At 43.8% G+C, this 25,934-nt stretch overlaps 1 protein-coding gene across 4 annotated transcripts in view; it reads left to right on the forward strand.

The window, feature by feature from the left end:
* Positions 1-1,110: 1,110 nt before the first annotated feature.
* The window catches only part of KLF7 (KLF transcription factor 7), a 111,591-nt gene continuing 86,767 nt past the window's right edge, over positions 1,111-25,934 (forward strand). For 3 of the 4 annotated variants that reach the window (XR_011074128.1, XM_068544600.1, XM_068544602.1), the window contains exon 1: positions 1,111-1,661. Coding sequence is in view for 3 of the 4 variants with exons in the window: in XM_068544600.1 (XP_068400701.1) it covers positions 1,560-1,661 (102 nt within the window). In the remaining variant the exon portion in view is untranslated. The remainder of the gene's footprint in view (positions 1,662-25,934) is intronic. The other variant, XM_068544598.1, reaches the window with a different exon arrangement.

Raw genomic sequence — 25,934 nt, forward strand, 5'->3', positions numbered from 1 at the left:
TATTGTCTTTAACACACTCTCCAGCAAAACTTCCAGTTCCAATCATCTCTAACTGCGAGTCTGACCCCCGCCCGGTCCCCGGCGCCGGGTCAGAAGGCTGGGCGGGCGGGCGGGGCGGGGCGCGGCGGCACGCACAGGGGCGCCGGCGGGGCTGGGGGCGGGGACTGCGCGCGGCGCGCGAGGCGGGGGCAGACCGCTGTTTTCGCGCATTCCCCTTTGTTCTGCTCCATTGTGTGGCGCTTCCGTCTCTGGCGCTTCTTCTCTGCACCCTGGCAGCCTGTGGGGAATTCGTGAAGGGGCTTTTGGTGATTTTTTTCTTTCTTCCCCCCTCCCCCCAACCCCCCGGTTTATTTTTGAGGAAGTGAGGAACTCCTTTGCGCTGCCCCGCCCTCGCGGTTCCCTGCCCCCGGGCCTAGAAGGGAGGCGGAGTGGGAAGCAGCCTGCCCTCCTCCCCAAGCCGGCTTCCTCGTCCTCCCGCCTCGCTCTTCCTCCGGGAGGCATCCTAACCCCGCATTCTGGGCTTTCACCTCCTGACCGGCCGCGTCCACGCCAGAACGGCGATACGCGACCCTCTCCCCTCTGAGGGGCGCAGGCTCTGGCCGCCTGGGGCTCCACCTGGCGCCCAAGGGAAGGTCGGAGGCCGGCGTGCGGCCCGAGCCCAGTCGCCTCGGCGTCCCGGGAGCCGGTGCAAGTGTCGCCGCGACCCTCCCAATCCCTCGCGCTCGCACTCCCCGGCCGCCCCACGGCCTCTTCGGCCCCCTTATATAGCCCTCTAAAAATAGCTCGCCTCGCACCGCCTTGTAAGGCAGCAGGGAGATTCGCAGCGTGCCAATCCGCGCCCGCCGCCAGGGCCAAGCCCCGCCCCAGGCCCTGCTCCACGCTGCCCATTGGTCCTCAGTGACTTCATGAGCCCCCTGTTTACCATACATGGTCACACGCGGCCTAATGGACGCCCTCCTCCGAGATCCCACGGCTGCGCGGAGAGCCGGGCGGAGGGAGGGAGTTTGGGGAGGGGGAAGAGCAGGAGGAGGAGAAAAGGAGGAGGGGGGGTGGAGAGACTACAAACTAGCAAGGATGGGGGTGGGGGTGGGGAGGGAAGGAAAGGGGGGGAGAGAAGCGATCGCGAGAAAAAAAAAATGCCACCTCCCAAAATAAAGAGCAAAGATTGCATTAGGAGCGAACAGCGCTGCAGAAATAGATGGCAGCTTCGTGTCAGTGAGTTTGCATCCCCCTTCCTGATCCACGAGCTGGAGTGATTAGAGCCCTGGAAGGGAATTGTTACTCCCGTGAAGTCCCCTTTTCCTGGCAGCCGTCTGCACTGTACACGCTGGATGCCTCTCTCCATCCACCCCACTCAGTCTCTCCTCTCTCACCTCCTCTCTCCCTCTCTTCTGCATTGATTTTTTTTTTTTCCTTTTTAGTTGACTGAAACAAAACAAAACAAAAGGGCCACTGGATGTCTGCCTCCTTGGGGGGTGAGCCAGACAGACTGACAAACAAACAGACCCAACTGTGTTCGGGGGAGGGTTTCTCCTCCCGTTTTGCCCGGCAGCAGCAGCATGGACGTGTTGGCTAGTTATAGTATATTCCAGGAGCTACAACTTGTCCACGACACCGGCTACTTCTCAGCTTTGCCATCCCTGGAGGAGACCTGGCAGCAGGTGAATGATTTAAATTACTTGTGTAAATCGTGTGGTGGCGGCGGAGACGCAGGGGCTGCGTTGGTGTGGGCTTGGGGTTGAATTTTGTTTGTTTGTTTGTTTGTTTAATTCCCCCCCCCCCTTTTTGGCTGTCTGTTGTTTAAAATGTTTTCGGAAACAGTCATATGCTTACCTCTCCACCCACCCCCTAACCCCTTAGTGTGCTGAGCTGAGCGGCCGGTCCGAGCTGCCTGCGTTTCAGTCACCAACACACATCCTTGCGCACACGTTGTGCGGCTCACTGCCCCCCAGCAGAGACCTGCCTAACTTCTGGGGTTCGGAGGTGCCGGGTGGGAAGGTGGTTTGGGGCTTTACGAGCCATCACAGACAGGTACTGCGTCCCTACATGCAGGAGCTCTACCTCCTTGGTACCTTAAATCCGGTTCATCTCTTTCAACTGGTGCTAACGACCGTCAGATGGGGGGGGAGGGGGTAGGAGCAAAGCGGAGTGTTTTCCTAGTAATTAGCGAGTATCAGTAAAGAATAGGAACTTGATTTTGAGATTAGAAGGTGGGCAGGAGGACGAGGAGCCCAGTGATAAAGGATACTCAAAGATATCTAGGAAGAGGATGGGAAGATGTATCTATCTCATGCTGACCGTGCATTGTAGGTTTCCCCAGTGCGGTGTCTTCGGAAGGAGAACACCCTCTGTGGGTGTCCTTGCTTCTCTTTCGTTTGGTGTGCCTCTCCACTTGCACAACCTCCGACAAAGGGTGGTGTGTGCTTCCATGCCTCTGACTTTGTTTTAGAGGACTAGTCAAGAAACTCCTAAGATGCTGAAGGGCACCGATGCCAAGTTGGCTAGGTGTCCCAGTGAGGGGGAAGCGGGGCTGGTGACAAGTTCACTGGGCTTTGTGAAGTGGAATAAAGAAAGTGCTGGTTAGTGGAAAGTGCTAGATCTGCTGCGGAAACAGTGGTTTTCTCAGTAAGGATTAGGAGCTGCTGAGGGGACATTCTGCAGGAAAGATGGTGGGTGGGGATGGAGGGACACGAACATTCTTTCAGAATTCTACAGTGTGCATCGTGGAACGTGCAAGAAGACAGTTCGGATTTGCACATTGGAAGTGTGAATGTGCACAGTCCGTCTGGGAGAAACGTGCTTGCCCTTGGGGAGGGCAGCAAGAGGCTTGGTGTGTGGCTGCTCATGTAACTTCTCTGCTCCGTGACAGCAGCTTGTTAAGGCTAATGAACAGCTGAATTTCCTCTGCCAGGATCCAAAGCGGGATTTGCCAGTTTGAGCCTGGGATGTAACAGTTGCTGTTTTAGTGAGTCAGGTTTGGCTTTTGGTATAAAGAGCCTATCCTGTGTACCATTGTTGCTAGTTGCTGTTCTCCCCTGATTTCGAGGCTGGAGTTTCTCCAGGTACTGGCCTCTGGTGTCTGTGCTTCCACACATACATTCCTGCCCAAGGATGCTGGCAGATGTGTTTGACTTTGTCTTTCTCTAAATGCACGCACAGCTCACATGTTTCTAGCAGAAGGCATTTCTCCAGTGCATCCTTTCCCCCATCCTCGATGAGACTATCTCAGGAAGGGTCTCAGTAGAGCTTTTTCCTCCTTTTATTTCACATGCTAATTAAACCAAAAGGTTGCCAGAATTTCATTTTCTGAAATAGTCTTCATTTCACACTGTCAGCCCACTGGTGTTGAATCGGTTGCCTATTAGCAACTGTCTAGACAGGTTAGGAAAGAGAATCTGTTGATTTAGTCAGCCTGCCCAAGGCAGCCCTTGTTTGTGACTAACTGTTAAGCAGGGTTGGAGGGAAGAAAGTTGGCTTTATTTGTTACAACGTTCCCTCCTGATGAATCACCCAACTTTGTTTTGGTTCAAGATTTCACAGTAGTAAAGCCTGCTTTGGGGGAAGGCCTCTCCAGAGGAAACCTGCTTTTCTAGATCTGGTTAGAGCATCCTTGAGAAAGTAGATCTGTAAAGAAACATCATTGGTTTGATAATGAGAAGATGTATTGGATCTTTTGTTTCCTTAGAAGCCTTCTCCGCTTCCCGCCCACCTCATCCTTCATCTCATCTCCTTCAGGGCATCTCTAGCTTAGTTTGTATCTGTGGGCAAAGAAATTTTCACCCCCCTATTTCTTGCCTTAATCCTCTCCTACTGCCAACTGCCCTCAGCTTAAAACCCTTTGCCAAGCTCTTTCAGAGGCATGCTCAGAATCCATACTGAAACATAACTTGTGAGGACACGGTCCTAAATGAGATATCATTCCAAGGAGCTTTCTTCTGTGGACTCTGTAGTCACGGATGCTTTCTGTAAAGGTGATTGTGACTCCAAGTTCATGCTGATGACATAACCTCCAACCTCTGTCTCTTCCTTCCTCCCTCTACCTGCCCCCTCCCTCTTGCCTCTTCTGAGTATAAAGGAGGGGAGTGTGGTTATATGCAACTGTTGGTTCTAAATCAACCATCACATGGTGAAATTTTAAGGCTCCTTTGCTCAAATCAGCTCAGGAAGGTTGCTACAAAGAACCCCAGGCAGGAGGAAGTTTCCTGATGCTCGGGGGTAATCAAATTTTAGAGGTCAAATGAGGAGCAGTTATTAGATGTAGTCCTGAAAGTGAACAGTGTACCTTGAGGAGATGAGCCAAGTACAGAGATTCCAATAGTCTGATTTGGTTCGTAAGAAAGAGTGGCTTGGATGATAAACTCAAGAACAGCTGTGCATTTGAAAATTAAGGATGGACTCTTTGGAGATTTTATTTTAAACTCAAGTCTGAGGTAATTGTTCTGCTTAATAGTCAGTGAGCTTGTCATGGCCCTCCTGTCACAGGGGTCGTCATTTTGACATTGGGTTTTTGGGCAATAATGTCTTAGCCTCATACGGCTCCAACTATGAAAACCATTGTTGGTGTAATTTTTAAATCCACATGGACATCCTACATTAACAGCTCTCCATTCCTGGGCCCTGACTGCATACTTAAGCATTTGGCCTAAGTAACATCATCCTTGCCTGTCATATAACTGTAAATTACACTGTGCTTATGTGGTCTATTATTTTATGGAATTCCGCTGACGCACAACTCTTAAGGCTACCAGCCTTAAGCTCTTTGGAAACTTGCAGGAAAATTTCCAAGAGCTGTCTGAGCAAAAGTAGGAAAAAGTCAAAGGTAGGACAGAAACTAAGAGCAGCGTATGGCGTACCACTTGATGATGGATAAAGGGGGACCCATTCATCAGTTTTGTTGCCATTAGAAATCATGATTTTTCTGGACTCACTGCTGACTTGGAAAATAAAAAAGGATTTGGTACAATACTGATGGTTATTTTTCTTTGGGAAGCTACAAAGACTTTTAGAATTTGGATATATTCTTTATACCTAGACTGCTATTTCATGAGTGCAGGTCAAGTAATGATGTTCTAAGTCTTATTTGCACTTAGCTTTGCTTCATGACATTGAAGAGCATGGTATGTTTACTTGAAAACTCTTATGGAATTATGCTTGTTGTTAATGCTGATTCATAATTGGCAGATGGGGTCAGTTTCAGGCCTCCTTTTTGCTCAGAGAAAATTTTCCACTGCTACTGGAAACAAATAAATAAATCATAGAACATTCTTCCCTCCTCCCCCATTCCCCCATTGTTTTAAACTAATGGCATACTTGGCTACTGTAAGAACTACAGTGTCCCCATAACACTGCAATTTCATCTTGGTTTCAGGCACCCTGAAACACTTTTTACAAGGGCCTTTGGTATGAAGCATCTCTAGGGGACAACTTACAAAAATGGTTGCCTGCCAAGAACAGTCTCATGGTGCAAGGGATGGGATTTGATCTGTGAGCTACATCGCTTCTCCTACGTTGGGATCTTGCCTTTGCACTGCCTTCTACAGGCCCGAGCAGCCGGGTGCTGTCTCAGCCAGAAAGACAAAGCAAACTGTAGGGTCCCTGCATCCGCAGGTTTGCCTCTGTCCCCAGTTTGCAGAAAACCTTGTCATGAATTAGAATTTCTTGGCAACAGCACCACCCAGGGAAATTTGTAGACACAAAGGAGCCTTGCTAACCACACTGAAAGGATAAAATAGCTGGCTTTTTTTTTTTCTTTTTTGTATGTGACTTGTGTGCTCTTTAGTTACCATAACTCTATTTTTTTTTTTTAAATTTGAAACAGTGACTTGATAGATGAAAAAAAAAATCAGAACTGCCCCTGTTCTCCAGATTTTCTAAATAAGGATGCAGTCACTCAATAAATGTAGCTTTACAAATGAAAGCACATGTGAATGCCATCTATCACACAGTTGGCCTTTCCATGTTCTTTTTAATTTTAATTTCCATGTTCTTTTTAATAGATACATCTTTGTGTAGATTTAGGGACTCTCAAACATTATCACTCAGTCTACCTGTTTGCAGTTCGGTATTTTAAAGTGAGTGAATGTTACAACGCAGATGTTTTTACTACATCTGTCTTTAGTTGGGGGGATAAAGGAAGTGGTGACTTCTTTGTTCTCCATGAAACTCCCACCCCCACTCCCTACCCTGAGGAGGATGTGATGTTGGGGTCCAATCCATTTAAAGGGCAGAGCAGAAGATGTGACACCTCACCCTGAAATGATTTATGTATGGGGATGTGAGAGACCTTCAGCGTTCAAAATGTGCTCTTCCTCTCTCCCAGCCCATTCTAAATATAAATGCCAGTGGGGGCTATTTGCCTCTCCACTTAAATGGGAATAGTTTAGAGAAGGTCCTAATGGAGCTTTCAGTAGCCATTCTCTTATAAATCTTCAGATTCTTCTCCCTTCAGAGAATTCCTGTATTTTAACTTTTTGAGTACAAGAAGGCAATGCAGTCTTCTTTAATCACTGTGTGCTTATTTGGGAGAGAAGACAGTTTCCTCTGGCCAGTCCGGACTGGCTCATGTTGATAGGATAGCTGGCCAGATGGGGTGGCAGACACCCGCTATCTCTGCAGTTTGTCAGTAGTGTGCAACGGGTTTTAAATCACCTTTGCTGGACTCCACGATTCGTGAATGCAGAGAACGCCTCTGTGATTCCGGTTCACTCAATCTATCAGTTAGCATGTATGTTTGGAATTGGGATTTGCTGAAAGTTTAGGACAGCTCCCCAACGTAACCTGAGCGGTGCCAGAAGGGTGAAGGGTGGAGATTTATCTCCCTACAAATAAACCCCTTTGTTTCCCCAAATTAGCTGAGTGCTTGCTTAGCATTAACAGGTGGAAATATTTTAACCCAAATTGCCAAATCTTACCTAGTACAGTGATTAGGAAGCTCTATAAGTACTAATTGTGTTAAAGTCGGTGGAACAAGATACACCATCTAATCATTAATGTTACATGCAACATCCACAAGTGAAGAAACACTCCTCCGCCCAGTTACATTGTGTGCTCATTTTAGAGCATCCACATGAGAAGCTGTCCTAACTCAGTTTAAGTGTTCCCCAAATCAAATATTGCATTACTGGAACAGGCTTTTACCTAAGATTGGTCATGATCTTGTTGCTCTCCCTTCTTGTTCCTTGGCCTTCGTTTTCTGCTGCTAATTTGGAGAATCATTTCTCCTGCCTCGAATCCTTTTTGTTTTCCTCACTTGGTATTTTGCTGTGACCCTGAGAACTTGGTCCTGCTAAGTGTATTGTGTCCGTTGCACTCTCCATTAGAGCAGCTTTCAGCTGCCCCATCCACCACATGCGTGACATAGACGTGGACAACGGGGGGTCAGCAGCAGCTTTGTGATCAGTCCAGAATCAGCCTGCTTGAGGTGGGTGTGACTTCTGATTTCATAGTGATACCATTCCTGACTGAGCATTACTGGAACAGGCTTTTACCTAAGATTGGTCATGCCTCTGAGCTGGTAGAGGCAGTCAGTCACACCTTGTGGGCTTTTCTCTGTTTATATTAAAATATGGAAAATATTTCACAGTCAGTACTTCATTCCTTTGCTCTAGTTATGTGCAAAATACTGTTTGGGTGATGCGAATTTGAATTGGATATAGTTCTGCCCTCTATGAGCTTGACTGCAGTAGGGGAGAGTGAGCATGTCCAGAATTAAGTAATACAGTATTAGAACAGGATTGCCAAAAAAAAAGAGATTTTAAGTCCAGTGTTTGAACACTGACCCATGCCTCTCTGTACTTACCCACCTCGTTACAACCTTGTTTATAAAACATGCTTGAGATTTACTAAGTTTTCTTAGGCTTTTTTAGCTAATGGTGTAATGGGGCTGGTGGCCCTTTTAGGGCAGATGAGTCGACAGTGTGAATGAATACACGTGTCCGTAATGGCCAGGAAACAGCATCCATGTCTGTGTCATTCGGAAATGATTATAGGTAATTAAAATAATTAATGCAATATCTATTTCTGAATATGGGTTTATTGACATTTCCTGAGGTCATATTGAAAGTCAGGCCCCAGGCCTTCTACCAAAGCTAGACCCAGAGAATCTTAGAATTTCAAATCCTGAAAGGGTCTTGGTGTCTTTAACTCTAAAACACTATGCTAGGACCAAATGATTGTTGAAGCCAGATGAGGCATTGAACCTTCCAAGGTCACCCAGCTGTTGTTAACATGGATGGTGGTCCCAGGCCCAGTACTCTTTCAGATGCCCAAATCAGTTTGCTTGCTTTTCATCACACTGTTCTGTATATACTTTGAGTCACTTCATATCTTTCCTCCTCTCTCTTTCCCCCTCTCCCCTTAAAGGGAAGCGAGAAAACCCCCATTTTACCTTGAACAATACTAGTACATGGAAGTTTGGAATTGTCTGGGCCCTAAACCAAGCTATTGAATATCTTGGAGAAAGCTTATGTGTGTAATTTAATCTCTTTTCCATTTTTAATAATGTGTGGTAACCTGGAAAATGTACACTGTACTGAAAAAACAAAACAAAAGCCCCCAGTTACAACTCCAGCCTTATGAAAAAAAGTACTGTCACTTAAATGATAACAAACGGAGTGAGACTAAGGAGGGTGCATTGAGATGTATGCGGTAGGGAGTTGGATGGATGATAGAACTGGGGTTTTATGTGGAAAGCGTCAAATGCGAAGTTTTGAAATGCTTTGTCTCTGACAACTTGCCAACAAAGGGACTGCGTGAAACTGTAGCAGTTATCATGTGCCAATTCAGAAAAATCTCTTTTGAAGTGTTTTAAAATTTCTTGAGAGGGTTGGATGGGCAGTGAGGTGGTAATGTTTCACAAATTTAAACAAAAAACATTGCACATTGTGATAAGCAGTTGGGAAGAGAGTCAACTTCTGTGCGGTTTTTAAAAAGTCCTTATGGGGTGGGAGGGTGAAGCCAAGGCTCAATTTTCACAGTGTCCCTAGTGAGGAGAGGAAACGCAGGGCGCTCTTCACTCTGCTCAGTGACTTTTGGCCCTTCTCCACCCAATCTCTAGTGTAGTTATGATGATGAAAATTCTCTCTTGGAACTTGGCTCACAGATTGGTTTCACCTCTAAGATCTTAGAAACTGAAGATTTCTTCCCAAATGGAGACTTCTTTATTTCTTCAAAGCTGTAATCTACAACTCCAACTCCAATATTTTCCTGAGTTTCAGGCCCACATTTTTGAACTGGCAACCTGGGGCTGACACTTAAGGCTTTTGAGGTTGTCCCATGAAGACCTCAGCTGAATATGTCCCAAAGCTTGAACTCATCAACTTCTTTCCTCCTTTTCCTGGCTTCCCTGTTTCTTTTATTGAGTTGACCTTTCTTCTGTGATCCAGGTTTGAAGGTCCAGCCATCTTTGGCTCCTCTCTTTCCCTTCACTCTGATTGGTTGAAAAATCCCATTGATTTGGTTCTTACAGTACTTCACCATGGTCTTCCACTTTCTTCTTGCTCTGCCATTGCCTCAGGGCAGCCCCATCACCTCCCCTGGACTGACTTAACTACCTCCATCACCATGTTTCAGACTGTCAGTGGGGCCCTCTTTTACATACGATGAGGCCAAACGTCTAAGAGTCATGATGTTCCAAGACTGGGTCTAGGTAGTAGTCACAAATTTCCCCCTTTGTTACCATGTGCGGTAACCGCCATCCAAATCGAATGACTGTACTTTTCCTGCTTCTCTCTTCATTTATGTCATTTCCTTCAACCTTTTCCTTTTTCTTCCTCTTTGAGTCTCTTTGTCCAAATTCTACCCATCCTTTAACTTTCAGATGGTTGCCACATCTTCCAGGAAACTCCCTCCCTTTCCCTTGGCCAACAGTAATTGCTGCTGTTTCTATACTCTTGTGTAGAACTTTTTATTTCCTCATGATGCTTTTCAGTTTTGTCCTGTAGTATAGTTTTTCTTTTCTTTTTTTTCCCCATTGCCTTATTTTTCCAGTTAGGTTGTATGATTTAGAGCAGAGTCCATGCCTTGGTTATAATTTTGATAATAAACTTTTAATACACAACCCTTCAGGTTCTTAGAAAGCCTTGCACCTGGTAGATACTCAATAGATATTTAGGGCTTATGATGTGACTTAAGATTTGACTATGTCTGTAGTAATGGTTCACAACTGTGGCTGCACCCCAGACCAATTAAATCAGTATTCCTTTGGGTGGAACCCAGGTATCAGTGTTGTTTTGTTATAAATTTTATTTATTTATTTATTTATTTATTTATTTATTTATTTTTGACTGCATTGGGTCTTCGTTGCTGCGCATGGGCTTTCTCTAGTTGCAGTGAGCAGGGGCTACTCTTCGTTGCAGCGTGTGGGCTTCTCATTGCGGTGGCTTCTCTTGTTGCGGAGCACGGGCTCTAGGCGTGCAGGCTTCAGTAGTTGTGGCATATGGGCTCAGTAGTTGTGGCTCGTGGGCTCTAGATCACAGGCTCAGTAATTGTGGCGCCCAGGCTTAGTTGCTCCACGGCATGTGGGATCTTCCTGGAACCCGTGTCCTCTGCATGGGCAGGTGGATTCTTAACCACTGCGCCACCAGGGAACTTCCTCAGTGTTTTTTTAAAGCTTCTGGGCGATTCCAATATGCAGCCAAGGCTTTGAGCCATTAATCTATAGATGGTTAATATCAGAGATATCAGAGTTGCAGGTGGCTACTACTTATATGGAAATATTTCATTTCTTGTATAACTTGGAATCTAAGTGTAATAGAGGTTTATAATAAAGCAGGACAGTGGTGGATGTACTTCATCCAGCTCCCTGGTTAATAGCAACTGTCCAAGTGTTGTTTCATCTTTCTTGTTTTACTTTCCCTTACCCTAAAGTGTTTCTCATTTAGCTCACATTTCCTATGACCCACTAGAGGTTTGCTTAACCTGGTCAAATTCCATTTCTGGTACCTTTGTGGTGGTGGGCATTAAACTCCAACCATGCCGTACTTCAAATAATTCATTCTCAGCAGGCTCTCGACCATGATTTTCCACTTACCTCAGCCTGCTCTGTGGTTTTAAAGGGATGGATGCATGCACGAACATTTGTTGGATGATGCCAGATAGGCATTAGGTAGCAGCTCTACATATTTCTTCCTGACCTCACTGTTTGCAAGTAGACTCTGTTTATAAAGAATTTCAAAGGGCCCATGTTTCTAGTAAGAGGAGCAAAAATAAACTGTGGAAGAATCGCCGCTGAGGACATTCAGGCAAGGAGGCTGCCTCCTCGTCCATAGAAGGCTTTAGCTCTTGTGGTAATGAATGTGGGCATGTGGCGATGTTCACAAAGAAGCCTTAGAAATGCCTCTATTTCAAACTGTGATGTTTGCAAAAATGTATGTACTGTAGCTGCATCCTTTCATCTATAAACTGTCTTTGATGGGGGTACGGTTGGCAAGAGAGAACATCATGAGAGGAGCTCAGAGCTTAGGGTTGAAGGATGTCTTTTGGAAAGCTCAACCCAGCCGTGAAAATGGCAATTAGCTGTGGAGCAATTGCTCTGCAAGGAAGTGCCTGCCTGCTCCTGACCCCGCTTTCACACTCACCTTCCAGAGCCGAGGTAGCAGGAATTCAATGGAGTGGTCACAGTGCTGGCTCTTATTTTTGGAGAGGTGGCAAATTCGCTCATCACACAAAGGAGTGGAAATAGATTGCCCCATCCCTACCTTTTGAGCTCTTAGTGTTTGTTCATATGGCCACTGTAGACCCTGTTAATAGAGCACAGTTCCTGCCTAAGGGGTGAAGGGTGTCTTCTGTGAGGGGGCCTCTGTGCAGAACCGATTCTCCAGTGAGCTCCCTGAGATGCTGCTCAATGGCAGACCGCGTCTCTGGCTTTGCTTTCTGCGTTCCAAGATGGCTCGGCCCTCCCCTGTGCACTTGTCTCCCTATATCAAGGTTCTTGCTTTCTTTGATATGGACCAAGATATGATTTCCTCTGTGACGGAGATGTTCATGTTGGCTTGTGAGAGTCTAACAAACTTCTGTATTGAGCTTTTTTTCTTAAGGGCTCAGGGTGTTTTGCTCAGGATCTCTTGTCATTGGCACATTCTTTTTGTAACTAAGGAACAGACAGGTATTACAGAATTTCCCGTTCAGAGGTGAGAAAATTGGGGCAGAGGAAGATGAAGCAAGTTGTCTTAATGTGGCCGCAAGGCAAATGAGTTGCAAAACCAGTGGTGGAACACACTTCCCTCTTCCTTCTTTCCACTTGGCTATTCTGCCTATTATCATAATAAGCATCATAATAATATCTAATATCTGTCAAATATTTCCTAGAGATGATCTCATCTGAGCACTTTATGTGCATCATTTCATTTAATCCTCACACCAACCCTGTGAAATACATATTCTTCTTATCCCCACTTTACAGATGGAGATGTTGAGGTTCGAGTTATTAAATGACTTTGCCTAAAGTCACACAACTTGGAAGTGGTTAAGCCAGAATGCAAACCCGGGCAGTATGCTCAGGACTCCGAATTTTTACATTTATACTGACTCCTAGTTAGGCAGCAGACACCAGGGCAAGAGCCAAAGGTCATGGCCTGGGACTCAGTGGAACTGTACGGGTTTGAACAGCTTTCTGGTCTGCTTTCTGGGCCTTGGTTTTCTCATCTGAAAAAGAACTGGGTTGTGCTAGGGCTCCTAATGTCGTAGTGTTTGTAGTAGTCAAATTACACGAGGCATTGAAATCAGGCAGAGCTGGAACCTTGAGAAAGTCACCTAACGTCTCTGAGTCTCATTCTGTCATGAGTGGAATGGAGTTAATAATGCCTAGGTAAGGGCAGGCCTGTTGGCTCTCTGGCCCAGTGGAATGGAGTTAATAATGCCTAGGTAAGGGCAGGCCTGTTGGCTCTCTGGCCCAGTGTCTGGTACATGGCATCCACTCAACAAATGCTCTTTCCTTCCCTGTTTTCAACCATCCTTCCTCCCGTTAAAAACAGTGCAGAGTGACACAATGCTCTTTTTCTAAATAGTATCACTGGTCTCTCTAAGATCCCAGTGATTTTGGAGTGTCTAAGAGAAGGTGAATGATGAAAGGCCAGGCCAGGGAGAATGCTGGGCATTGGACATGGTGTTCCTTTATCCATCCCACAAGAGAGCTCTCACGAAGTCACTGGTGCTTAGAAGTGGGGAAATACTAGCAATATCCATTGCCCCCCCAAAACTCAGCCTCCTTTGATATCCTTGGAATTTGCTTGACTTGCTCACACAAATGTCCAACTCGTTCCCTTTCTTTCCAGTCTTACTTCTGACTTACTTCCCTTAAGTTTTTCCAGCATGCGGTTATTTTTCTTTACGAGCCAGAATTAGGCACGTATACTATAATATAGTGCTGGTTACTACACCTGCCTTTTCTGCCTTACCTGATGACTGAGCTTACAGCAGCTTATGAGAGTGAATCTGGTTTTATGAGATCTATAAATATCTCCGATAGGATTTTTATTTCATTTCCCCCCCTTCAAGTAAGACATAATGGAAGCAATCACATACACAAGGAATATTCTTTCTGTGATAAAGTGAGTGTTTTTGAATTGGCCTCTGAAAAGCAATAATTTGATGTGTTTGTTCATGTTGGGAGTTTTATGGGGGAGGGGGAAGGATCACGCATACGCTGCTATAAAACTCGAATGTTATTTCCTCATGTTGAAGGTTTAGCCCAGCACCTATGGGGAGATTTATGTCGGAGATGCCAGCCCTGTGTGCAGACTGTATTTCCTCCTCCTGAGGAGTGTGCATTTGTGTTTTCTTAGACACATAGAATCCAGGGAAGGAAAGTCCCATTGGCTGGCAGGAGGGGGCTCCCAGAAAGAAGGTTTCCAGTTCTTTGTCTCATCTGTTTCCAGCTGCCCCAAGGGAGGATGTTCTCATCCTTCTCTGCACTTCGTGGATTTCCTAGGAAGATTTCACACCACTTCACGTATCTCAGTGAGATTTTTTTCCCTTGGTATTTCCCTTTTTAAAAAAAAGAGTCTTAAACTTATCCAATTTTAAAAAATGTACTATTCCCCAGTACCAAGTATGGAAAGGATTTTCCTTACCTTGCTCTTTGAGCAGTGTCTAGAAGGAACCTTGAACATGTAACTTTAAAGAATCCATTAAAAAAAAAAAAAAAAAAGCCATGAGAGTTCTATGTACCTCGTTTTTCCTGTCTGGAAAATGGAAGTCAGGAGCTCCATTTGCCATCTTACTCAGGACCATTGTGACAAAGTTAATTATGGATTTAACAATTGTTTTTGAAAAATTGAATATCTGACTCTGACTACTTAGGATTTTTAAATTTATTTTTTTGGTACAACCTCTCCTTGCATACATACATCTTCCCCCAGTTCTCAGAAGCTTTGTGTTTAGCTAGATGATAATATAATTTGGCCTCTGAAAGAATAACCCATGTGAACTTAGTACACCTGATCCAAGGGCATGCAGGATTTTTGCCTTAATGTCATTTCATTTTTTCTATTTAACTTCATCTCAGTGTGTAATATAATCCTATCATTTTGGCTCTGCTACCTACAAACACTATTCCGTGCTTATCATCAAATAATGTGACTTCTCTGGTCCTCAGTTTCCTCATGTGTATATAGTAGTGTAGAGTTAGGAATAGTCAGCGATCAGAGATACAAACAGGAAGGTCCTGGGATAAACTGGCTTCAAGAGCTGTTTTATTTGGCCAGCATACATATTTCAATTTCTTTTTAATTGGAATGCTTTTAGACAGATATGCACTCTTCAATTAACCTTGTCTCCACTATTTCTACCTTGCTTAGTTTCTGATTTCTGGCCAGGTGAGCATGCATTTGGGTTTGTGACCCTCAGACTGGCAGCTCTCTAAGTCACCTTCCCCTCCAAAACGCTGTGATTTGGGGACAACCTTTATATATTTATCAGTCTCAAGCTGGCTTGATTACTACTCTTACCTGGAATCCATTTTCATTTCTTTTTAGATTTCTCTGCCTTGTTGAATGTCTTCGTTTGGGATTCTGTTTTATAAAGCAGATTCCAAATTGCTTCTCAATTTTTCCTAGTCATCCAGGTTCTGTTGTAGATCATCGAAATCTGGGTTGGAAAAGACCATCTGGTTTACCCCTCTCCCCGCCTGGGCTGAGCAGTGTCTGCAGAGCATGTTTATTACTTATTGGTATTCGCAACATTTTCCAGTTTGGAAACTGACTCTATGTTTCCTGAGCTTGCAGCCTCTTCTTGGTGGAAATGGGAGTGAAATGGGACAATACCAAACAAAAAGTTCTTTTGGTCTAACAGCCCTCATTAACAAATGACTGCCATTGTCACTGTTTCTTTTGTCACTCCTGAGACCCAACTGGTCAGTGGTGGGAAAAACTCCTTTTTGTGGTAGAAAAACATGTAACCATTTCTGAGGTTTCTTAGTCTTGACATAGAAGCATGTTGTAGAGAACCCCATTAACTGCTTTAACTGCTTATTTTGTGTGGAAGTAGATTTTATGACTTGTTTCACTGAGGAAGTGATGCTTTTTGTGTGAAGAACTCCAGGGCATTATAATAAAGTACTTTCCTGAGAATCAAGTAATTTGCATTTTTTCCTACGCTTGGCACTCAAATACTGCCAGCAAGGCACTTGGCCTTCATTTTCTAATGCTTTCAGGATGCTGGTCTACATTAGGGGTGTTTAAAAAAATTTATTCTTTTGTATTGGCTCCCTGATATTACTAAGGATATCATTTAGGTTGACCAGCTGGTGATTTTCAGGGTCATTCTTTTCCTGTTAAAAAAACCCCGTCATTCCATTAAATTACTTGATGCAGGGTGTTTCTCCTTTTCTCCAATCTCCAATTACTTTTTCTTTCTTTCTTTTTTTTTCTTTTTTAAAAACTCTGAGTGTTAAGTAAAGGTCCAGGTTCATTATCTTGTTAACATATATATTAATTAATTTTTTTAACTAATAGCTGTTTATCTTACTGTGTGAATTGGCAGCTATTAAAATATTTCTGAAAAAATATCCCTAGAAAGGAAGAAAGAAAGAAAAGAAAGATAGAAAATAAGGAAAAGAAAAGGAAAAAGGAAAGAAAGACATTATGTGGGCTTCAAATGTCCTTGCACAGTTCTTCTGTGAAAGAGAAGCAGAATGCAAACCATTTGTCTTCCTATCCAGGATGTGCCTGCCTACATTTTCCTCCTGTTTTTGCATTCATGATCTCTTTTTTTATGCTCCCTATTTATAGAGACTAGGATTTTACAAATATTAGAATTTGAGGACCACTAGACATCTCACTGCAATCTGTTTTCTTCTCCTCAATTTGTGGGTAACCTGCCTGAGCTTTAGAGAACATTATTTAAGTCCAAACCAGTATTGGACCATCAAGAACTGTGGGCCCCCTTTCAATATTTTATTTATTTATTTTTCAAATTTTTATTGAAGTATAGTTGATTTACAATGTTGTGTTACTTTCAGGTGTACAGCAAAGTGATTCAGTTACACATACACACACACACACACACACACACACACACTTTTTCAGATTCTTTTCCATCATAGGCTATTTTAAGATACTGAGTATAGTTCCCTGTGCTATACAGTAGGTCCTTGTTGGTTATCTATTTTATATATAGTAGTTTGTATATGTTAATCCCAAACTCACCATTTATCCCTTTTCAGTATTTCAAATGCATTCTCATGTTAACAGAATGCGTGGTATAGCATGGCTCAAGGCAGTGCTTCTCAAAGGGTGGGCTGCACTCGTGGGCTTCGTGAGCACAGCCTTAAATAACAACAGAATCACCTTGGGAGGCCTTACTATTCCCTTTTTAGTTTTCTTTCAATCCTTCTGACTAACTCAAGGAGAAAGACTCAGCTTTGTGGTAGTATGTCTTTAAGGCTTGATAATCTTTTCTTCTCCTCCGCCTTCTCTGTCCTGTCCTCCCTCCCTCCCTTTGTTCCTTACTTCTTGCCTCTTTTTCTTTCCTCCCTCCCTCCCTCCCTTCCTTCCTTCCTTTCTTTCTTCCTTTCTTTCTTTCTCTTTCTCTCTCTCTCTCTTTCTCTTTCTTCCTCCCTCCCTCCCCCTCCCCCTCCTTCCCCCTCCCCCTCCCTCCCCCCTTCCTCCCTCCCTCCCCCCTCCCTCCCTTCCTTCCTTCCTTCCTTCCTTCCTTCCTTCCTTCCTTCCTTCCTTCCTTCCTTCCTTCCTTCCTTCTGACAACAGATCCCAGACCCAGAGATTTTGACAGGCAAACATCCAGCTAAAAGTTAATAATATCATTTTGGCTTTATTGTTTTTAATTTTATGATTATCTTTTATTGATGAACATTTACAGGAAGAGTATTTTAAAATATATTCAGCCTTAATACATAATGCCTTAGTGAGGCAATTAAAAATGTAAATAATAGGGAAATGATTACACAGATGGAATGCTGATTTGGTAAAAATGTATGAAGGTGGAATGAAATGAAGTTTGAGGAATGCTTGTGTGGTAGAAAATCAAGAGACTTGGAGTCAGAAAACTGGAATTAGGCCTGACTTTGTAAGTATAAACCAGGGCAAATTGCTAAGCTGCATTTTCCCATCTGCAGTGTGGGGTTTATAATAATAGGATTCTTATAATCAAATGATATATGGCTGTGAAAGTGCTTTGTAAACTGTCATATGCTATATAATGTTATTGTTTTCTATTCTGTGGTAGGGGAGGCTTTAGTTTCAAACCTTAAACTAGCACTCCTTGTTGACTTTCTTCTTCCTTATGATTTCTATTTAGTGTTCTCAGCAGGGATATAGTAGCTTCTTACTTGTTCAAATGGGGCTATTACTTGTGCCTTAATTATGGCACTTTGAAAAATCTTCCTACTGGTTTTCTAGAAGTGGGGACATAATTTCTAATTTCTTTGTGTGTGTGTGTTAGCTTTTAAATAAATTTTGAAAAAGTAAACTTAGTATCCAATTTATAGTATGTCAGAACTTCTAGATTAAGATAATACATTTAGCTTAATTGATTTTTTAAGATAAATTTTTAAAAGTTAAAATATCTTACCACACTCATGAAACAATTGTGTGCATTTGTGTGTGTATGTGTGTTGGTGCCCAAGGATGAAGGAAGTTTGGATTTTGTGTAGAAAGGAGAACCCTGGGGACAGTTTGCTTCTGAAAGTGGAAGTCTGGGTGGCTAAAATGACTCATTCACAATGTCTGTCACATGTTGTTAGATGATAAGAAGACAGGGACTTGCCTGGATAGGAAGTCCTAGACTTACCGGGACCTTTCAGCTGACTTACAGGGAAACCCAGCTTCTGCTACACAAGGACTGGAGTGACAGAGCAGCATGCGTGCTGTCTGGGACATGGACTTTCATCCTGCCCAAGACAACCCTGGTAGGAGGTAACTGTAGATAAGAAGGGAGGTTGATCTCTCTGACATGAGGACCACACTATGTTGGTCAAGCTCCATGAACGCTTCAACTCAGGATGCTCAGATCTCCATGCTGCTTAAGACAGGTGCCCTATTGACGAGAATTTGGGGGCCTGGAGTGTCAGGTCCAAAGGCCCACTCTCATACTGCCTCATCTGGAGCACTGGTGGGAATGAGGGTACATCTGGATCACTGTCTATGAGGCCATTTAGGGTTTTAGCCCATCCCTGTTTTGGGGGGTTGAGTAGCTCTGTCTTTCTACGTTCCTTCAAAGCGAAGGCTTGCAGCTTTGATGGTCCTGGGGAGCAGCCCATGTGGAGGCTTGGCATGGGCCTCTCTTGCTCTGCCTGCCTGGGTCAGATGGCAGCCACGGCCCTCCCCTCACCCTAGCTAGAGTTGGAGGGGGTCCCTGAAGCTCACAGCTGCCTGTTTGCCCTGGCTGCAGATTTTCAAGGGGAAGTGGCGATGGAGAGGGACAGGAATCTACTTCTGTAGGGGTTTGTCAGGACATACCTTTGGCTCAACCTCCCACATGAGAAATTTGATTCTGGGGTCAGGAATGTGACAAAACACTTAGGTATGCAGCTGGATTTTTGCCATCAATGTGATTTGCAGGGAAGTGTGACCATAAAATGCTTGAGATCATGAATTGGATGGACTCCCCATCTGGAGAGCCATACCTTTCCCTGCAAAATTAAATATTTATGTACTTTTAAAGTTTAGTTTTGATTTTTTTAAAAGAGGATAGAAGCGCACTCAACTATTAAGAAAAAAAACATGAATTGCTTCAGATCTAGTGGTAACATTTTCAAGTTTGCAACAAACAGCTTTATTGGAAAACATTGTTTTGTTCTTTAAAGAAAATCAAACCCATCCTAAGATGTTTCAAGACCTGGCTGATGCTATAGTCCTGGCCCGTGAACACCATGGGAGCAGCAGAGGCTGGGGCTGGCGTTGGCACATTATATTATCAGAGAGCTTTGTCGCCATCTGTTACTCCGTGTCCTCTCGCTTTCAGGTTCCTCCACTGTGGCTTTCCCCGTCAAGTGCTAACTTATTTCATTTTAAAAACACTTTTTATTTTGAAATAATTATAGACTCATAGTAAGTTGCAAAAACAATACAGAGTCCCATGTTTCCCCCAGTGGCGACATCTTATTCTATAGCTATCAGATGACTTACTTCATTTTGAGGCACTTGCTCTGAGGGAGTCGGGCGGGTGTGGTAGGAGGGAACACCTTGGAAAGCAGGGTGACATCCCTTTGGGGCAAAAGGAGCTGTGGGCAGGGGGCAGAGGGGGAATCGAGAAGGAATCCAGGCCATCCCCTCCCCAGCCGCTTTGTACCTGGGACCTCTCAGCTGTCAAAATGAAAAGCCAATTACCTTCTGTGTAAATGAGGAAAAAAAGAAATAAAACTGTCTATTTGCTGATATGCATAACATTTCAAATAAAAGGATATACATAAGTACTTATTGACAGTTTTGAGGAGAAGGAGGAGAGGGTGCTGGGAGATAGAAAAGGGAGATTTTACTTTTTATACCTTTTATGTTCTGTTTAAATGTTTTTGACCTTCACGTATGGTCATTACTTTTAATTTTTTTAAGACAATCCTGGTGATGGAGTGATGGGCCACTTACATTTTCCTCGTGTTATACATATATATATATATATATATATTTTAGTCTTATGTTCATTTAAAAAATACTAAGCCTCTTGAGAAGATCAATAATTATCAACAATTTGGACTGTTGACAGTTGTCTATAATTATACCATGATTGCCGTTATTTTAGTGGGGCTCATAAATTAACCCCATCTCTCCCCTCCCTAACCTATTTGAGAAAACAGATACGGGAACCAGAGAGAGAGAGGTTAAATATCAGGTCTAAAATTGATAAAACTGGGTTTGGACCCCGCTGGGCGGTGCCACGTCACTCTGGCTTCCCAGTATTTACCATAGCCCTCCCGCTGGTGGCCTGCGGGCTGACCCATCCACGGGAAGCGTGTGCTCCACAGAACAGCAGGTTGCCAGCCTTGCCTGCCTACCTGGCCCCTCCGTGCTTCCCCCGCGGCAGGTGGCAGAACCTTCCAGGAAGAGGTCAGGGCAACAAGAGAGGAGCATGGGCTCCAGTATGTTTTCTTTTCTTAATGTTTTTTCTCCCAGTATCACTGATCACTTTCTTTCTTGGGCAGGAGTGAGGGAAGGAAGTAAAAAGAAGTTTGGAAGCTTTACTTCCAGGATGTCCTGGGAGATATTTATTTCTGGAAGAGGGAGCCCTGTGGAAGGGCTGGAAGAGGGAGCCCTGTGCCTCTGGAAGAATTCCAGAGGAGGGCAGGGAGAAGCCCAGCACAGCAAGGGGAGGGGCTCAGGATGCAGAAGGAAGACTGGAAGCAGCAGTGACAGTTTTACATTGGCCTGACTCAGGGGCGGGGCTCAAGGGTCCATTGTCTTAGGCCCTTGTCCTCGAGGAACACTGGCCAGAAAGGAACCAGGAGCAGTCAGGGAAGGGGAGTGACCCAGAGTGTGTTCGGTTCTAGTGTGTCCTGAATTCCCCTGACCTCACCCTGCAAGTAAAAATGGAAAGAATTTGAAGACTATAGGCAGGTAGCCTTAACAGAAGAGTGGCAGAGGTGGAGAGATGAGAACAAAAGAATCCTGTGTCTCCAAAACACTCTGGTTGTGGAGACTGCTTTGTCTCTTACCTCTCCACCTGCCCACTTACCTCTCCGTGGCCACTTCACATCAGAACAGAACTCACTCCTAGTCCCTGAAGTCAGCTGGCCCTTGCTGATCGAGTTTGTCATCCACCAACAAGGGGTGAAGGAGTCGCAATAGTCACACTCGTCTGTAATAAACCATTGGGATTCTTGAGAAGGAAGTAGAGAATGCTCAGTTTTGTAGTTGTGCTTCATTTCTCCTCTGTGAGTTTTGTTTGGTTCTCTTTCTTTAGGATTTTCTCAGTGATGTCTTGTCCATGAATAGTTGTTAGTTGTTCTTCTTGTGAAGTCTGAAACCACCTATATATTGCCATCTTAGTGATGTCACTCTTCTGGTTCTTTTTCTTTAATTTATTCATTTAATTCCTCTCTTTCTCCTTCTCTTCCTTCCTTGAGGGCTTTTGATGTGCCAAGCATTGTGCTAGGCGCTGAGAATGTAGTAGTGACCCAAACAGATATTGTCCCTGCTGTCATGGAGCTTAGAGTCTAGAGGTGGACCCAGAAGATAAATAGATACATATGGATGTATGCATTGTGATTGGCATATAAGGAAAAGAACAGGGTGTCAGGAGAGAACATTTCTTCAGTGACTTTCCCAGTCACATCTGAAATAGTTAAGGAATTTTCCTATTCATCTCATAGCTTTTTTATATACTTCCCAAAATGTTCTTCTCAAACCTTTTTCCTGGAAGTGTATAGTTACCACTCAAAAAGGAAATCTAAAACGGAACAGACATTTTGGGTTGAGGATACTTACAACCTTTAGACACCTGTATTTCATGTATTACTAGTCTCCTCCTGGGTATATAAATTCTCTTCTATGTATGTAGCTGGAGTTTTAACATCGCTAAACAAAGAGGTTGTCATGCTCTGTATCCTATATGTATTGTTACTGTTTGAGTAAGTATATTTTTGTTTAAAGGTTTTTTGTAACCTCTACTCTTTTTTCTAATAGATTTATTTTATTCCTTTCATAGGAAAAAAAAAACGAGGGAAGTAAAGAAAAGGAAAAGCTAATGGGTCTTTTCATGTCACACAGCAAATCATGGCAGGCAAGAGATTTTGACTAAGCATGTCAGTTAAGGCTTTAATGATATGTTACTGTACAGCACTTCCTTATAAAATCTGTATATGAAAAAGCAGTAGGTAATTTATGGTCATCAGTGGTGGCAGTTTTAAAAATATACAGATACGATGAACATTCTGTTCCTTAAGTTCTGCCTCAGGATTGGTGAGCTGCCATTGCGTCCTGTTGAGTGATGTGAATAATATCGATAAACATATCGGGTCATATTTGTCTGATTCTGGCTTGGTACATAGCTAAAGGGAAAAAAACCTTTCTGGGAAGAGTGATGCTTCTTTAACAGCAAATGGATTGAATTGATGTAAGTATGATTTGCAACAGGGGATGCTTAACCTTCTATCTAGAATCAAATGCCGGAATTAGAGACGCTGAAGACAACAGTGACTTTAACAGCAGTAAGACTTTTGCTTGATCTGCGTGATTGGAAGAAGGATTTGGGGATAAAGATGTATCTGAAAACTTAACTTTGCTTACCTTTAACATCTGCCAGTTTTCAGCCTTGCAGTGACAGTTACTGGCATTACCGAGGGATGGTGGCAGGGTACTGGAGAGACCAAGGTACACCTTCGTGTGAAGGAAAGCATGAAATGAACCTTGTTCATCGGGTGTGCATGAGATTTGTTGACACTGACTTGGTGATGGAGGCAGTTGAATTGGGTCATGTGACCTATGAGAGGGAAGCAGTGACTCCCAGCTGGTTGGGAGTCCTAAGCAAATCAGAAGGGACACAAGCATAGGGCTGGTGGTTTCATTTCCATGCAGGTATAACAAAAGCTCTGTATTTTCTTCTGGTGAAAACATTGGAAAATGTTCATTTTGGTACTTGTAGGTGACCCAGGAAAACAAGTTAAAAGTTAGCTACAGTGGGATGCTGTAAAACTTGTGACTCAACATTTGTATGATGTTTTTGAAACTTTTGCCTTGGGTTAGCCCCCTGGCATGACTTTTTGGAAGTCTGCACTAAACAATAACTCTTTGTCATTCAGACCTAGCTTGGCTACCTGTACTTCCTTCCACTATGACAGCTCCTTGACCAAGGGCAAGATTTTTATGGGGGTGGGGGAGGTGCTATATCAATACTGGCTTCATCTGTAGAGCTTAAACGCATTTGCCTCCTGAGGGTTAAGACTTTAATGAGGCATCCTTTCCCTTGGAGCCAGCCTGCCTTTCTGCCGTCTTTGCTCTCCACCAAGGCAGAGAGCAAAGCCTTCTGTTATGATATTGTGGAGTTAATAATGCTGCTCTATTGATTTTATGAGGCTCTCAGTCACAGGGGAATGTATGGGGGATGGGGCCAGCACTCACAGTGCGCTTCCTCCAACTCTCTTTCCAGCCCTGGAGCTTTTGTTTTGAATCTGGAAGCTTCCAACCAGGGCTGGATTTCCAAAGGTCAAATGTGCCTGCACATTTTGTCCTTAATGAGCTAGCTTTGCCCTGGAGCCCTCTCTGAACTTGCCAGCGTTCAACCTGAGTGGTAGCAGCAGCTTCATGACCAGATCCAATTGACGTTCCACCCTTGCGAGGTGCCAAAAGGAGCCACCTAGGGTTATTGGCCAGGAGAATGTGGTCATAAATGCATGTCTACAGGAATGGGCGAGGTTTCCTCTTTGCTTAGAAAGCCAGAAAAACATCAACAGAAAGGGGCTACGAAGGAAAAAAACACATCCAGGCACTGAACCTTTGGTCCCCTCACCAACAAAACAGCTGATGGTTTTAATGAGGAAATTTCACTTTTTTTAAAAAGGGGAGATAATCATCTTCTTTTTTCCTCTTGTTTTTTCTCTTTTATTCCACATTTTCTTGTCTTCCTCCTCTTCTTGCTTTAAAGGTGGCATACACAGGTCAACTGATATCTGAGGAAATGATGTTTCTTTTACTTGATGATGAGAATTTCTTAACTCAGTATTGATCTTTTTGCCTTGGCTACCAGGAAACTCAGGGCTGAATTTAATTCTGTGCATGATCCAGTAGCACTTTTTTAAGCTAAGATTTCTTTTTGGTAATATTTATCTTCTTTTGTTCTCATTTTAAGGTTTGTTATATGTACGTCTTAAATTAGTATGAATCTGAAACGGAAAATGCCTTAGATGACTTCGTAAAACATTTGGGTTCAGGAGTATTACTTGGTAGCATTAATATGACCATTGGGCCTCACTAGTATCTTTTGAGTTCTTGATCTTTCCCTGAATTATCACTGAGGATCTAGAGAAACAGCCATTGCTGTTTAGTAAGTATACTGGTAAAGCTGAACCTAGAACAAACCAGCAACGTCATTGTCAGCCAAAAACTGTTTGCATTTTCTAGGCCCTGGGGATGCATTTTTTGCTGCCCCTTTACAGATACCCCGTGTATCAGACCCCCTAGACTGCTCACCCTTTTCCAAGCACACAGTGGGGCTTTCATGTGTCTACATCATTGCTCATGTTGTGTGCTCTTTCTAGAATGTTATTGTTCCCTTTCTACATTTGACAAAAGCTCACTTATTTTCAAGGTCTAGCTCAAATGTGACTTCTTCATGTGGCTTTCACTGACGTCTCTAGGAGAGTGAGTTGGTTCCTTTGCTGTGTTGCCATAACACGTTGTTTGTCCTAGCTATTGGTCACACATATACCCTGTTCTCTTTAATTGTATGTGTTTCTATGCCTCTGTCCTTACTATACCATGGGCATCTTATAGGTAGATATTGAGCCCTAGGATTCCCCGAAATCTCTAGCAAAGTGTCTGATGTAAAGTGGAGGCTCAGTAAATAACTGTTAAATTAATTTAAAAGAAGTACAAATATAGTACCTGCCCCTGAAAGGCCAACAGAGTTCAAATGGGTATAACCTACATATCGTAGCAGAGTTCTTCCTCTCTGGCAGTTATCCTGCTAAGACAAAGCTACCAGTCTGATCCAGTCACCCTTGCGAAGAGCACAGAATGATAAGTAATAGTGGCTCCTAATCAAGATTTTTTAAAAAATTCATTTAGGAAGAATTTATTGAGCAGCTGTTGATTATACGGAGCACTGTGCTTAGCCCGAGGGAGGTTTAAAACTTGGTGCCAGACCTCCAGGCTCTTGTAGTTTGTTAGCGCTTACCCTCTCCTGCTTGACTTTTCGTGGTGACATCTCTGCAGATTTCCCTTTCTTGTGTCAAGATTCTTCTTGAGAGCAGGGATTCCAGCTGCGTGGTGCTGGGCAAGAGTAGCTGAGCAGGAGACGAAGGAAGGTGCTGCTCATTTGTGATTTCCTCCAGCTGGGTCTCTCCTCAAATAAGCAATTTCTTAGGAAAACTTGGTGGAAGTGTTTACCACAGTTCCCACCAGTCTCTGCTGTCATATTCTTTTCACTAATGTGTATTAGCCTCCTGTAGGTGTTTGAGTTTGTGAATCCTGACCTAGATTTATCAGGAAGGGCATTGATAACTACTAGAGGAGGGGATCCTTAGAAACAACACCTGCCTACCCCAGCATCTCAAGGACAACTATCTGGCCTTGTTTCATGGGACCTCACCTGCGAGGTTGGGCAGAAATTGCAGTCCAGAATCTGAAATCGAGATACCTGAAGACTCCTATAAACAGAGGGATCAGAATAGTAAATTCCATCTTCATCATGCCTTGCTTCCTTGAGGCAAGCAAGATTTGGTCACGAGAAACCAAGGATCAAAGAGGAAGTGACTTCAGGAAGGCCACAAAGCTAATTACATAGGAGGAGCTGAAAAAAGTCCTCCTGACTTTGGTCTGTGTTCTCTCCGT

The sequence above is a fragment of the Eschrichtius robustus genome, chromosome 5 (assembly GCF_028021215.1).
Source record: "Eschrichtius robustus isolate mEscRob2 chromosome 5, mEscRob2.pri, whole genome shotgun sequence".
Taxonomy (NCBI): Eukaryota; Metazoa; Chordata; class Mammalia; order Artiodactyla; family Eschrichtiidae; genus Eschrichtius; species Eschrichtius robustus.